Genomic DNA, 16194 nt, shown 5'->3' on the forward strand with positions numbered 1-16194 from the left:
CCAGGAACTGTATTTTAATTGTTATACTGTAATTAAATGGAGTTGAATGTAATTAGTTGGTAGTAAGGAACTTGATCGTTGCTAAAAGGAGATACAAGCTTTACCTTTTGCACTCATCAGGACTAATACCAAAGAAAGCAAACTTTAAAAGGGAATATCAGTTTATTTTACATGCAAAGAGGATGATGATTGGACTATGGTAGGTGTGGAGATCCAACAGGAACTGTTAACTGTCACTCTAAGTTAGCCAATTAAACTCAGACCAGGAAGGCAGACCTGACTGTTCAGGGCATTGATATGGGGAATGCTGTAGTCATTGGCAATATCCATAATCCTTTCTTCAATTGAAAAAATTCATTTTGGCCATGTAGAAAATTATCCTGTCTGTGAATATGTGCCAAGCAATATGTTGCAGATATATTTGCAGCCAGAATATGCAAGTATAGCACAGCCAATAACAGTGAAGGCTGATGGGGCCATGTATTTCTCCACATGTATCTCCTTCCAGGCTAGAACAAGTGACATTTCCAACAAGCTCTAATGCAAGCACAGCTGAATGTATATCATTCTCTCCTGCCACTGATACAGATCATCAGATCTGGGGGAATTTGCCATTTAATTTTTCTAGTGTTTTTCCTTTACTGGTATTAATTACTCTAAGTTCTTAAGGCTTATCCTATAGTTTTGGTATAGGTTTCATGTATTTGACTGTAAAGCCAGATGCAAAGTTTGTGTTTAATACCTCTGCCACTTGTGATTTGTATCATTTGAGCCTCTAACAGATCAATATACTTTTGCTACTTCATTTCTTTTTACACACTTGCAAGAACAAATTGTAAGAACTTCTACAAGTTTAGTGTCATTCTTTTTTTAACAACTTTTTGGTCATGCTTTTCTGGTTTATAAGATCCACCCAATTTGATGCTGTTGTACTTATTTATTCAGACACAATGTCTCCTTTTCCTACAGTTTTTATCTCTCAGTAGGATGCATTTTTCATTAAGAATATGACATTATTTCTTTAAATGAGTCATTGCTCATCTCTCTATCTTTTAATCTAGTTTCCCAATAAATCTTAGTCAACTCATGCCACATTTTTCTATAGCTGACTTAATTTGACTCTTCAGATTTAAGTGTGTTGCTCTCAAAGTTAACTTTTTAATAATTCATTTATGGGATGTATGTGTCAGCGTTAACGTCAGTATCATTGTACATCTTTTAAATATAAAACTCTATAATACTATGATCATAACTCCTAGAGGCTGATAGCACTGTTGATCACACCTTCCATTACCTTGTGGCTAAATGAAGGGTGGGGATGGTGAATCAAGCAGTGCATGAGACTAGTAGGTCTGTTGGGATAAAGATACATTCACAGGTCTTATTTGTGTGACATCATTGAACATCTTGATGCACTGCATCTAAATGTTGAGTCTTTTTTTGGAGTGAGAAGTGGTTCAAAGGCAGAATAATATGACTTTGAACATAAAATAGATTACATTAAAAAAGGACAGCAAATTTCCCTTACAGTCTATTATCTCGATGTTTGAGGTAATATACATAATTCAAAGGTGTAAAAATTTATGATGCCCAATTTAGGTTTCTCAAACTATGAATGACAGTATAAACTACTTATAATAGAGTGCCACCGTGCACTTAAGGCAGCAGCAGAGCATATTGATGCTTCCATGTCGAAGGCAGGCTCTGCTGGGGTTTTGTTTGCATAATATACCAACTGCACCAGTTAATTTATGATTTAGACTTTGCTTTGTTTCTTAGACTTCAACATATGTGCTCTGCCAAAAAGTTGAGACAAGTCGTGCAGGCTGACCTCTTCCCAGCTGTAGACATGCTAAAAATACTGAGTCGTGAGTTTGGAATCCCAGCCTCTGAAACAGGCCCATTTACGACCAAGACTGTGCCATCCATCACAACTGAACCTGCTTCCAAACTTAAACCCACGAAACGGGCGCCCTATTCTCTACTGGACATTTACAATGAAAAATATTTACAGAGGAAAAGGGATCAAATTTTCCCAGATCATGTTCAGGTATGAGGCAAAATTGAAGTTTGCTTAGAGACAAACAGAATATTCCAAATATGTATGAAAAAGATAAAATATAGAAATTTCCTACTGTCTTTGCTGTACTGTCCAGTATTATATCTGAGGTTGAATCTAGGTGAAATGTCTGATGCGACATTCATGTCTTTACTTATGGGCTTGTGAAAATTAGGAATGATCTGCCATACACAGGTGTGGATACTCCGTTGTTGAATAGATTTAACAGAGCTAGATTTAGCATCTAAGAAATCAGCTAATATGGGGAGTAAGCAGGAAGGCAGATGTAAGGCAGTTGATCATACTGAATGCTACGATAGCCTCAAAGATTTACACTTGCTCCTATTTCTTGTGTTGTATTCTTATTTTAGATATAGAATGTGGTGAGCCTGTGGTTATTCGTTAACACAGAATACAGTTGAGGCCAAAACATTGTACAATTTCAAGATTGAGTTTGATACAATACTTGGGGCTAAAGAGAACTGAGTTATGGTAGAAAAGCAGGACCAGACTACTGAATTGGATGATTAGCCATGATCATTGGGAATGGCAGAGCAGACTCGAAGGCCAAATGGCCTAATCCTATTCCTAATTTTGATGATTCTATTATCATGATCAAGACGCAAAGGCCCAAGTTTTCACTGTTAAGTTGTGAATAAGATGCTGCAAAGTTAAACATGGATGTAATAAACAGAAACTGAAGCTGGGCCTTACTGGTAATAAGTGAATCCATTCACAGTGGTAATTCAATCAAGTGAGAAAAAAACAAGTAATACCAATTTACACTTTGCTACCACTTGAATAGGAAACATTTTGGACAGCACAGAAAGTTAGCATCAAGCCCATTGTCCTAAATATCAAAGGAGCACTTGTCATTGACTGCAACTACCTATTATTTAGTGAAAGCAAATGCACTTCTATGATTTTAGGCTGCAGAAGCCTCAGATTTCAGACATTACAAGACAGTTTCAAATGAGTTATAGGTTTTGCCTAGGAAGGTAAAATAGTTTCAAATGCAAACCTTACCACTTTTTCAAATGCAACAAAAAATCATTTTGGCACAAAATATTCTATTGTTGCAGGCTAACATTGATGCAGTTTCCCAGGCTGACAAAACGCTGAAGAAACCCAAGCTAGGAACAATTAGGGCGGTGTATCCTGAAGGCAAAGCAGTGCATATTTACTCCAGTCAGACCTTGAACTCTGCTCAGCGGGCAAAGGAACTGCTGCACCAAGAAATAGCTAAGGTGGGGAATCAACTTATTTGACACAAGTTATACCCTGGTAATTTTCTCATTTGCAAAGTAATAATTTAATAACTTAGCATTTGTTACAATGAAGGAATTTATATCAAGAATTAAAACTAAACAGCAATGGAAGTTAGCAAACTTAAACATGGGAACAGTAGTTTCAAGAGACAGGCAGTTGGTGCATACATGTCTCAAAATCATTTTCTAAGCTCAGTATCTGCATGAATTAATGCAATCTATCGAGTCAGTGAGCCATCAAGATCAGAAATGTTGACCTGGATTGATTTGAGTAATAAGGTTAATTGAGTGTTAGCTGCTGACTTAATTTATAAATTGCACTCTGTTGAATGCCAGAACGTATTTAGATATGGTACCCCATCCTGTACAAAAATATATCTTTGACATGAAGAATAACCACTTCGATGGGGTCCCAAAGAGCCGGCAGAGAATTAAATGCCTACCATATCAAGGCGAAACATTTTTGTTTGCATGTAACAGACCTTAAATAATTTAGGCTCAGAACCTGTTGCAGGTGTTAAAATAGAGTTCCTCTCTAAGGCAGGTGAATAGAATCATAGAGTCATAGAGATGTACAGCACGGAAACAGACCCTTCGGTCTAACCCGTCCATGCCGACCAGCTAGTCCAACCCAATCTCGTCCCACAAGCCAGCACCCGGCCCATATCCCTCCAAACCCTTCCTATTCATATACCCATCCAGATGCCTTTTAAATGTTGCAATTGTACCAGCCTCTGGCAGCTCATTCCAAACAAGTACCACCCTCTGCGTGAAAAAGTTGCCCTTAGGTCTCTTTTATATCTTTCCCCTCTCACCCTAAACCTATGCCCTCTAGTTCTGGACTCCCCAACCCCAGGGAAAAGACTTTGCCTATTTACCCTATCCATGCCCCTCATAACTTTGTAAACTTCTATAAGGTCACCCCTCAGCCTCCGACGCTCCAGGGAAAACAGCCCCAGCCTGTTCAGCCTCTCCCTATAGCTCAAATCCTCCAACCCTGCCAACATCCTTGTAAATCTTTTCTAAACCCTTTCAAGTTTGACAACATCTTTCCGATAGGAAGGAGACCAGAATTGCACGCAATATTCCAACAGTGGCCTAACCAATGTCCTGTACAGCCGCAACATGACCTCCCAACTCCTGTACTCAATACTCTGACCAATAAAGGAAAGCATACCAAACGCCGCCTTCACTATTCTATCTCCCTGCGACTCCACTTTCAAGGAGCTATGAACCTGCACTCCAAGGTTTCTTTGTTCAGCAACACTCCCTAGGACCTTACCATTAAGTGTATAAGTCCTGCTAAGATTTGCTTTCCCAAAATGCAGCACCTCGCATTTATCAGAATTAAACTCCATCTGCCACTTATTAGCCCATTGGCCTATCTGGTCAAGATCCTGTTGTAATCTGAGGTAACCCTTATCGCTGTCCACTACACCTCCAATTTTGGTGTCATCTGCAAACTTAGTAACTGTATCTCTTACGCATACTTGACAACCCAAAGATCCCCAGTAGGCTGCTGACAAGTTGCCGTTTTAAGCTCCTTCTTACCTGTGGTTCCACCAGAGAAAACTGTATGTTGGTATTACAACATGTGGAGGAATAAGACCGAGGATAATGAGGAATTCCATTAGGTGATGTGAAGGTACCTTTTACCAGTTCAGTTTGTAAGGGTTCGGATTTCATTGCCATCCATCCCATCTGCATAGAAAACCCTGGTGTACATTATTCCTTCTGTCTGTCCCAGCCCATCTCAATTGAGGAATATTTCAAATTCAAAGTCCAGAAAAGATTCAGGTCCAGATTTGGATTTCATTTGAAGACCCTCCACTTTAGTTTGATCGCAGAGAGTTCAATACAATCAACATTGTGTGGCTGAGGCTGTTAGTTCTATTACACTAATGAATGACTTAATGCTTGTTTGATATTGAACTGAATATTTTGGAAAATACTGAAAATATTCCAAGGCTTATATTGCAATTTTCTTTCAAAGTCTTCATGCAACTTTCTCAATTCCCTTTGCAACAAAATCTACTTTTAAAATAAGATAGTTTTTTAACTAATTTCTACTGGAAAACACTCTCATGGATTCTAAATATTTACGTTAAATGTGAGGCCATATCAGAATTGATTCAATAAGTCAACTTAACTGAACAAAGCATGAGAATTGTTATAGAGAATAAGACAAGTATCACATTTAATAACAAATGTACATTATTCTTATACTGTAAGCTGTAGATTTTTCTCTCTTCCTTCCCCCCCAAAAAAATACATTCATGATTAACCATTCTATAGTCTGTATGACAGACAATGGAAAATTGGACAAAGTATATATTTTTCCTGTGTGTGCATCTTTTCACTGTTCCACCACAGATAATTTATATTAAGCTGTGCATGCAGACTTGAACAGCAGGAATTGAAATAACATTGTTGACAAAAGATGAATCAATGAGACAGGAAGTTAATTATAGTAGACAATGTTATACATGTTGTGCGTGATTTTCATCTCACTGCAGCCATTTTTCTACATCAAAGCAACAGTGTCAGGTGAACTATTGAATCTATAATTCACTTTCCATTCAAGTACTGCCTAATGCAATTATTGAATGTGCTCTTACTTAGATGTCTAGCACATTGTTCAAAACAGGCAAGATGCAATTTTTAAAAGTTAAGGTTTAGTCTTATGCTGAGCCAGCATCATTCTGCACATTTTAGTGGAATTAGTGGGCGGCACGGTGGCACAGTGGTTAGCACTGCTGCCTCACAGCCCCAGAGACCGGGTTCAATTCCCGCCTCAGGTGACTGACTGTGTGGAGTTTGCACATTTTCCCAGTGTCTGCATGAGTTTCCTCTGGGTGCTCTGGTTTCCTCCCAGTCCAAAAATGTGCAGGTTAGGTGAATTGGCAATGCTAAATTGCCTGTGGTGTTAGGTGAAGGGGTAAATGCGGGGGAATGGGTCTGGGTGGGTTGCGCTTCGGCGGGTCGGTGCGCACTTGTTAGGCCAAGGGGCCTGTTTCCACACTGTGGGTAATCTAATCTAAATGTGGATTGGCTTAAACAAAATGTTAGGAATAACTGTAAGCCAGTCCAGCAGGATTTGAGATAAGCATTTGTAAATGTGTTTTGTGGTGCCAATAGAAATACAGAAATCTGCTCTCGGCCCCACAAAGATCATTTGGCCAGTGACCAGTCCCTCCTTTGCCACTCCATACAGGATCTGTGCCAGATTGGCTCCAGACCAACCATTGGATTTATTGTCTTTCCTTTTGCCCATCAGCACTTCTTTAGCTGCCTGCCTTTATTTTTATAAAGCCTGATCACAAACAACATATGGTACATGGTATGGTCAGCCTGTTATTCACTCAAGAAGAAAAAAAATCACCTTATAACCTTAATACAAGAACAAGCATGCACCAATGTTTTCTAATCGTTACACATACACAATCAATGTAAGAGTCAAACATGTTTATTTCTGAACATGTACATATATGAGAAGTTTTTTAATATCCTGTAACAAATTAATTTCCAGTGTAAATATCTTTTCTCCCTTAGAAGCAAAACTGCTACTTTACATACAATCCAGAATTTTTGTCAGCATCGGTGGCTCCTGTGGATCCAGAAACTGAGAAAAAGAAAGCAAAGAAAAAGTCAAAGGCAGCTTGGCGAACCTTTGAAGGATTCAGGTTTTATGAATTCAAAAGCAGTCTAGAGTCTAATGAACACCCAAAAAAACCTGATAAAGCACGGATATGCGATCTTCAGAAGGTGACGTCAAAGTTCTGATCTTTCAGTAACTGCATTTTCAGCTCCAGTGTAAAAGTAGTTTGTTAATGAAATGAACATTTACAAAGTATGAGTAATAATTGTCAACTCCCAAGGCTTTTGTAAAAGCAGGCCTAGTATACCTTGTAAGGTGATGCATTTTGAGAGGTCTAACAGGGGAAGAATTTACACATTGATGGTAGATTCCAGGGAGGACTGAGGTACAAAGGGATCTTGCTGTACAAGTCCAAAGTGTCAGGTAAAGAAGGCCTCCGAGATGCTTGCCTTCATTAACTGAGGTGAAGAATATAGGAGCAGGTATCGGTCTTAATCGGTCTAATATCGGTTAGGTTGTAGATGGAATACTCTGTGTAGTTCTGGTTGCCATACGGTCAGAAGGACCAGATTGCATTGGAGAGTGTGCAGAGGAGATTAACTGAGCTGTTGCCTAGGATGAAATGTCTCTGTTATAAGGAGAGACTGGAAAGGCTGGGATTGTTTTCCTTGGAGCAGAGGAAGCTGGGGTCGGAAGGAGGTGGCAATGGCAGGGGCATCTGATTGAAGTATATAAGATTGTGAAAGGCACAGATGATATAGATCATGAGAATTCTTTCCCTATAGCAAATGTGACTAAGTCCGGTGGGCAAAGGTTTAGGTGAGGACTAAGTAGTTTAGAGGATATCTGAGCAAAAATGTTTTCACACAGATGGTAGTAAAAATATAGAACACAGTGCCTGAGGGGGCTCTGCAGGCAGGTATTCTTGCAACTTTTAAGAAGCATCTGAATAAGCACTTAAAATGCCAGAGCATAGTAGGCTATGGACTAAGTGCAGGTGAATGGGATTTGTATAGCTTGGTGTTTGTTGGTTAGCATAGTCATGGTAGGCTGAAGGGCCTGTTTCTACACTGGATGACTATTTTACAGGACAAATAATCATCCCACAACTAATCAAGCCACTTTTGAGATATGAGGGAAGTAATATGTGTGAACAATGAATTTTCTCATGATTTTTCATTAAATTCCAAAGATTGGTAATATAAGGTAATTTATTTGACTGCAAGATTTGATATATGACTATCATTTCGCTTATATGGGACATGTAATTTACACCATTAAAAACAAGAAAATAAATATTTCAGTCAATTGTGTTAGAACTCTCCTATTATATATAAACAAATTTTATATGTGCATGGAAGGGAAGATTACAATCCTGCAAATTGTGACATGCATAAAATTGAGAGTTCTATATTGGATGGAGAAGAAATACAGATAGAATCTACTCAGTTTTAAATGCTGCTTCAAATCTTGTCATGTCGGTGTCCTCCCTTATAGAACAGTCAGCAACAATACAATAGATAACCCCTGCCTATTTCAGGTAGCCCTGCGATGTTTTCTTGTTCAATAAATGAACCAATTCCCTTTTGAAAACCTCAACTAACTCCATTTCTACTTTACCATCAGGCACTGCATTCCTGACTGTAACCAATTGTTTCATGAAAACAAGTTTTCCTCTCGTTGCCATTGTTTCTTTTGCCTGTTACTTTAAATCTGTGCCTTCTCGATCCTTCCAACAGGAATAAATTCACCTTATCTAATTTGTCCAGACTCATGATTTCAAACATCTCTCTCAAATCTCCTCTCAATTTTCTCCCAATGAGTCCCAACTTATGCAATCTTTTTATTCACTGTACTCTTGTATAGCTTTTGTACATCCTCTCTAATGCTTTCATATTTTTCCTAAAGTGCAGCTTACTGACTTCAATGTAATACACCAGTTGCGGCCAAACCAGACTTTTGTACAGCTTTAACATAGCTTCCTTGCCTTTGTGCTCTGTTCCTACAACCTGTACATGGAAAACCAAAAGGGAAAGGAAATATTATTGGATCGGAAGACATGATCGTAATAAGACATAAATATCTTTTTCCAATTAATGTGTCCGTAATTTAAGAAAGCTTTACAAGCAGTATTCAGTCATTGACAGGTTTGAGAGCTTATTTCCAATGATTAGTGAACTGTTAATAAATTAAACCAAGATTCATGGTGGCACAGTGGTTAGCACTGCTGCCTCACAGCACCAGAGACCTGGGTTCAATTCCCGCTGAAAATGTGTTGCTGGAACAGCGCAGCAGATCAGGCGGCATCCAGGGAACAGGAGAATCGACGTTTCGGGCATAAGCCCTTCTTCAGGAAGAAGTTACCTCAGGCAACTGTCTGTGTGGAGTTTGCACATTCTCCCCGTGTCTGCGTGGGTTTCCTCCAGGTGCTCCGGTTTCCTCCCACAGTCCAAAAATGCGCAGGTTAGGTGAATTGGCCATGCTAAATTGCCTGTAGCAAATAGGGAATGGATCTGGGTGGGTTGCTCTTCGGAGGGTTGGTGTGGACTTGTTGGGCCGAAGGGCCTGTTTCTACATTGTAAGTAATCTAAATCTACAATCTGGTGCTTTAAGTATAAAGGAAATAAATTTTTCAAGCAGGGTTTTTAAAAAATTATGGAATAAGTGATGTTATAGTCTAGTCAATTATGACATTTTTGAGAGGAAATTATATAAACACTTGAAGAACAAATACAGTAAAGGTAATTGTGATAAGGTGCTAATACAGACATTGTAAGCCATATGACTGCCTTCTTTGTCTGAGTCAGCAGAACTGCAGATCGCCTGGACCAGGCTATGGCTCATTTTAGTCATTTCAGTTAGACCTCAGGATGTATGCAGTCTATCCTTGGTCCTCCTTTCTAAATGTATATCCAGTATACCACATGGAAGTCATTTGCATAACATTTCCTTATTCCTGTTGATGGTTTGAACATTTTTTCTTTTAGGCCTGGAAGGAGCATATTCTGTATGGTAACCTATTTAAACCAATCCTACCACGTGGCAGATGGAAATGGAGTGAAAGACACAAAGATTTTGAATTATACAAGAAGTTAACTTACGCACCACCCCCCATCAGTGTCCATTTGGCAGGTATGTGTTTTAGATATCAACAATAATCTCAGGAAAGAATCTGCACTGTCAGATTTTAAATATTTAAGCACTGCTATGCTTTTTTGTATTTCTTGAGAGTTAAGTTCCACAAATGGAAATAAGATTTTTTAAAACTTATATTAAAAAAAACTTAAAATTAGTTTGTAGGTGTACAATGCCTAATTGGGGCAGCACAGTGGCTCAGTGGTTAGCACTGCTGCCTCACAGCTCCAGTGACTCAGGTTTGATTCCAACCCTCGGGTAACTGTCTGTGTGTAGTTTGCACATTTCCCCCCCCCCCCCCCCCCCCCACCATTTTACATAAACTATAATAATAGTGGATTCATTCAGGTGTTTGAGGCTCTTCAGTTGTTCAATGAGACTATGTCAATCTGTATCCTGACTACATTAATCTGCCTTGATTCCATGTTTTTTAAATAATCTTGTCTCGCAAGAAAAAATCAATTTCACATTTAAAATTATTAATTGACCTAGCATCTGTTATTTTCTGTAGAAGAGAATTCTACATTTAAGCAGAGTTTACATGCTTTCCTAACATGTCTCCTGCATGGCTAGGCTCTACATTTAACATTATGTCTCTTTGTTCTGAACTCCCACAATAGTAGTAAAATGTTTGATTTTGTTTATCAGACTTCCCATGAGTTACTGGCTAAATTTGACTGGGAAATAGCTTTTATGACCATAAAATGGATATGGTTGCAGAATGAAAAAATAATAAATGCTAGGTTTTATAAAATGTGTTCTATAAAAATCATACCTAAGATCATTAAACTTTGCATCTGACAACCAAAATTACAAGCATTTAAATAAAAATGACTTTGACTTACTAGAACTTAATGAATTTGCAACTGATGCCTGAAAAATGGGATTTTATATTGTAGTTTTTCTCAGCAAAAGCAGCCATTTCAATGTAAATCCGTACTGAATTATTGTTCAAGGAAAATTATAACAGAAGAATGCCAAAGCATTTAAGCATACCTGTAAGTTTGAATACAGCAAGTCCTAAGTCCATTTTCCTTATGGAATATTCTCATGCCAAATCAAAATAATTTATGGCACACTATCGAACTTGAGCATTTAACCATCTACATGCAGTTCACTGAACTGTCTGCTTTATTTTCCAATAATTTTCGCATTTTTATGCTATTTTGCAATTATAAATATCTTACATTCTATGAAGTGTGAGAAACATTAGTTCCTTCCACTTTATGCTTTTCCCAAGATATATATATATCTCTATATATATCTCTATATATATCTCTATATATCTTAGTGGTAGCAAATGTCCAAGTGCTGAAGACATCATGATTGTACGAGAAAGCAGCTGTTTCATTTACGTCTGGTATTTTCATACAGAATGGTAGTTATACCTTCAATGAAAAAGAACACTGCACAAAATTTTATATTTCAGGCGATACTTTAAAAGCTGAACAACTTGAAAGTATTTACAAAGATTATGAGGACTGGCGTTCAAAACTTTTAGTAAGCAAAATCAAGAACAAATGTTGCAGTTTTACCAAAACCTTTGAGTTAGAGACAACTGGGCCAGAAACGAGCAAACAAGTAGACAAGTCTGTGATATCCTCCGTCAAACAACCCATCTCTATTCTAAAGGTACTGTATATACAGTTTATACATAGCATTTTTTGAACGAACTGTACCCAAACTATTAATTTGCTTGTTCTCTTACTAAGTTGTTTGTAAGTACAGTTCAGATTGCCTTTCAAACCATTAGATAGTCCACGTGCACCAAAATCTTAAAATTTACATCTCCAAGAGTTACTGTGATAACAAGCTAATCAATTAAGGAAAAAGGTCAGCTGGTGTTCCATCCCTCTCCTGCCATTCATCTGTCACTGAACATGGTGCAGTGATATTGTAATGCTTTCATGTCAAATGCCAATATTTTGTTCAAACAGTTTCCACAAAATGAACAGCTTTCCACACATACTTTACCAAATTATTAACTCTCAGCAAACATAGATAATTAATCTGTGAAATGAAAACTGCTAAAAATGCTGTTTGTAAGTATGTGTGAACTTATAGTAATATATGTTCATAAACTCCAGCCCTGAAGTTAACCAAAGATGTCCAGGTTAAGTGAATTGGCCCTGTTAAATTGCCCTTACTGTTAGGTGAATGGGTCTGGGAGGGTTTACTTAGATTAGATTAGATTACTTACAGTGTGGAAACAGGCCCTTCGGCCCAACAAGTCCACACCGACCCGCCGAAGCGCAACCCACCCATACCCCTACATTTACCCCTTCACGTAACACTATGGGCAATTTAGCATGGCCAATTCACCTAACCTGCACATCTTTGGACTGTGGGAGGAAACCCACGCAGACACACGGAGAATGTGCAAACTCCACACAGTCAGTCGCCTGAGGCAGGAATTGAACCCAGGTCTCTGGCGCTGTGAGGCAGCAGTGCTAACCACTGTGCCACCGAGCCGCCCAAAAGGGTTGCTCTTCGCAGGGTCGGTGTGGACCTGTTGGGCCGAAGGGCCTGTTTCCACACTAAGTAATCTAATCTAATCTAATCTAATCTAACCAGAGAAAAATTGCATAAAATGGTGTAAGGTTACAACACAGGAGACAGCTGAGCTTTTATCCAGCTAAGTCAATGCAAAATGTATTCTGATCTCCTCTTAACCAACTCACCCTGTTTTAAATATTTACCAATTTTAGAACATGGAACAATACAGTGCAGTACAGGCCCTTCAGCCCTCGATGTTGGGCCAATCTGTGAAAGTCCATCTAACCTACACAATTCCATTACCATCCATATCCAATGACCATTGAAATGCCCTTAAAGTTGGTGAGTCTACTACTGTTGCAGGCAGGGCATTTCACACCCTACTACTCTAAGTAAAGAATCTACCTTTAACGTCTGTCCTATATTTATCACCCCTCAGTTTAGAGCTATATCCCCTCGAGCTAGCCATCACAATCTGAGGAAAAAGGGTGGACAGTGAGAGCCTATCTAATCCTCTGATCATCTGGTATGACTCTATTAAGTCACTTTTTAACCTTCTTCTGTCTAATAAAAACCTCAGCCTTTCCTCTTAAGACCTTTCCTCCATACCAGGCAGCATCCTGGTAAATCTCCTGTACACACTTTCCAATGCTTCCACATCATTCCGAAAATGTGGTGACCAGAACTGTTTTCTATAAAAAGGACAGAATGATCTCTGTGCCAAACACTCATTACCTACTTAAAGTAATAAGGGACAACTTTTTCGCAAATGTATGGAATGAGCTGCCAGAGGAAGTGGTGGACCCTGGTACAATTACAACATTTAAAAGGCATCTGGATGGGTATATCAATAGCAAGGGTTTAGAGGGATAGGCCAAGTGCTGGCAAATGGGACTAAGTTAATTTAGGATATCTGGTTGATCTGTACAAGTTGGACCAAAGGGTCTGTTTCCATGCTATACATATCTATGACTGTATAATTGAGGAAAGAAAATTTGTTTTCTCATGGGAATAACTACAGTAAAGGGAGAAAGTGCTTTTTTTTTTGTCAAACTCATTCCATATTATTGCAAGGACAGTAGTTATAAAATTAAAAATTGATTGGGTAGGAAGGAAACCATAACAACTATGCGTGATGAAGAGAACATGCTTTGGTTCTATGGTAAGTCAGAAGGTGGTATACTTTCAGATAGATGTAAAAGATTTCATGGCACATTTGAAGTGTCAAAATCTTTTGGTGCCACTGTCAGCTCAATGAATTATTTGATCACCCACTTAATTGTGGTTTGCAAACCATGCTGTTTATAATTTGACTGTCATGTTTCCCTACAACACATTCATATAGATATTCTTAGATATGGTTCATATTGTAAATATGATTCCAGCCTAACATTTGGTTGATCTTAGTTTATCCACCTAGAAATTCTGTACAGTGCTTCATCACTCACCAAGGTGGCCAAATGTTTGTTTTTAATTCCCACATTTATTAGCAATAACAATAACATTAGCAAATTTGCTGATGATACTAAGCTGGGCGGCAGGGTGAAATGTGATGAGGATGTTAGGAGATTACAGGGTGACCTGGACAAGTTAGGTGAGTGGTCAGATGCAGTTTAATGTGGATAAATGTATGGTTATTCACTTTGGTGGCAAGAACAGGAAGGCAGATTACTACCTAAATGGAATCAATTTAGGTAAAGGGGCAGTACTGAGAGATCTTGTACACCAGTCAATGAAGGTAAGCATGCAGGTACTGCAGGTAGTGAAGAAGGCTAATAGCATACTGGTCTTCATAACAAGAGGGATTGAGTATAGAAGCAAAGAGGTTCTTCTGCAGCTGTACAGGGCCCTGGTGAGACCACACCTGGAGTATTGTGTGCAGTTCTGGTCTCAAAATTTGAGGAAAGACATTCTGGCTATTGAGGGAGTGCAGCGTAGGTTCACGAGGTCAATTCTTGGAATGGCGGGATTACCTTACACTGAAAGACTGAAGCGACTGGGCTTGTATACCTTTGAGTTTAGAAGACTGAGAGGGGATCTGATTGAGACATAAGATTATTAAAGGTTTGGACACTCTGGAAGCATGTTTCCGCTAATGGGTGAGTTCCGAACCAGAGGACACAGCTTAAAAGTAGGGGATAGACCATTTAGGACAGAGATGAGGAGAAACGTTTTCATCCAGAGAGTGGTGGCTGTGTAGAATGCTCTGCCCCAGAGGGCAGTGGAGGCCCGGTCTCTGGATTCATTTAAGAAAGAGTTGGATAGGACTCTCAAGGATAATGGAATCAAAGGTTATGGAGATAAGGCAGGAACAGGATACTGATTAAGGATGATCAGCCATGATCATATTGAATGGTGGTGCAGGCTCGAAGAGCAGAATGGCCTACTCCTGCACCTATTGTCTATTTTTCCTTGCTCTTGTATTTGAGAATTAATGCAAATCTGCTGTTTACACAAAGTCCTAAAATTTTACTGATTTGAACCTGTCATTTTTGTATTTCTCAGTTTTCAAAATATTCCTCCATATTTTGTCAATATCGTCAATTCCTTTACACAGGTAATTGGCTTGGAGACTGTATTCTTGGTTTAAGATTAGAGTTGTGGTCTGATATGATACTGTTTATGATTCAGAGCTAAGTCTACATATTTCAACATTCTATTCACTTTGCTGATTTTTATATTACATAACTGGACTTTAAAAAATTTGTCCATATTAGCCATTGTTCCACTTAATTGTTTGGTTAAACTCATTAGTTTGTAAGTTGCTTCTTCAGAATTAATTGCCTCACTGAGATAACAGTTTCTAAATTCAATGTTCGTATAAGTTTGAAACTTGTCTAAACAATTCTTGTGATGCTGCCTTAAATAGCAGTGTAACTAGTCTAACAAATGTACCTTTCTGTTTTTCAACAAAATTCTTCATTTTAACTCAATCTTGCAATGACCATAGGGTAGTAACCTGGCATGATTTTCTTTGACAAGTCTTTAATGGCAATCTTGGCATACCTAATTTGATCAATTTAGTCTACTGCAGATTTTATTTCCTCAAACAAATTAAGTTGATCAGGTCAACTCCATAACTTTTGGTATTGGTGCTTCACAGTCAGTTTCCAGTGTACATGGAGTTTCTCAGTGTTCATTCAACTTCTTTACGATTAGCAAGCTCTCATAAATCTATTGGTGTCTTAGTACTCTGGGATGAATAGTATTGATCTTAGGCCTTCAATTAATATTGATCCCTTTTAACTAATCTTCAATTCCAACTAACTTAAACTGAAGCTGTTAATTGTATAATTGAAACGGCATTAACCCAACTACATCACTCTCAGATTTCCTTGAAATATCTAGAACAATATCAGTTACTATATCAACTATTTTATGCCCATCTTTTCACTCCATGCTACCTTTGGTGGGTTTTCAATTCTGCCCCTACTGCAATTATAGAACTGAAAGACTGTCTTGGTGGTGTTCTATATTTATTCTAGATCTACGTGCTTATGTAACAACTCCCATATTGATGCTCATCCATATATTCAACACAGTAACATTTTCAAATTTCTGCCCTCAGATTTATTCTGAAATAACTTGACAGTCTATTATGAGTGATGGTTTGTTTGTACTATTAATCCTATTTATCT

General features: G+C 38.4%; 1 protein-coding gene across 4 annotated transcripts in view; it reads left to right on the plus strand.

Moving 5' to 3' along the window:
• cfap92 (cilia and flagella associated protein 92 (putative)) overlaps positions 1-16194 on the plus strand; it is a 92558-nt gene that overhangs the window by 71685 nt on the left and 4679 nt on the right. For all 4 annotated transcript variants that reach the window (XM_087994262.1, XM_087994261.1, XM_087994260.1 and 1 more), the window contains 5 exons: positions 1780-2050; positions 3142-3306; positions 6880-7092; positions 9913-10057; positions 11490-11692. In XM_087994262.1, the coding sequence (XP_087850388.1) occupies positions 1780-2050; positions 3142-3306; positions 6880-7092; positions 9913-10057; positions 11490-11692 (997 nt within the window). The remainder of the gene's footprint in view (positions 1-1779; positions 2051-3141; positions 3307-6879; positions 7093-9912; positions 10058-11489; positions 11693-16194) is intronic.

The sequence above is a fragment of the Chiloscyllium plagiosum genome, unplaced genomic scaffold (genome assembly GCF_037043375.1).
Source record: "Chiloscyllium plagiosum isolate Xiang-an unplaced genomic scaffold, Cpla_swu_hap1 HiC_scaffold_14, whole genome shotgun sequence".
Lineage (NCBI taxonomy): Eukaryota > Metazoa > Chordata > Chondrichthyes > Orectolobiformes > Hemiscylliidae > Chiloscyllium > Chiloscyllium plagiosum.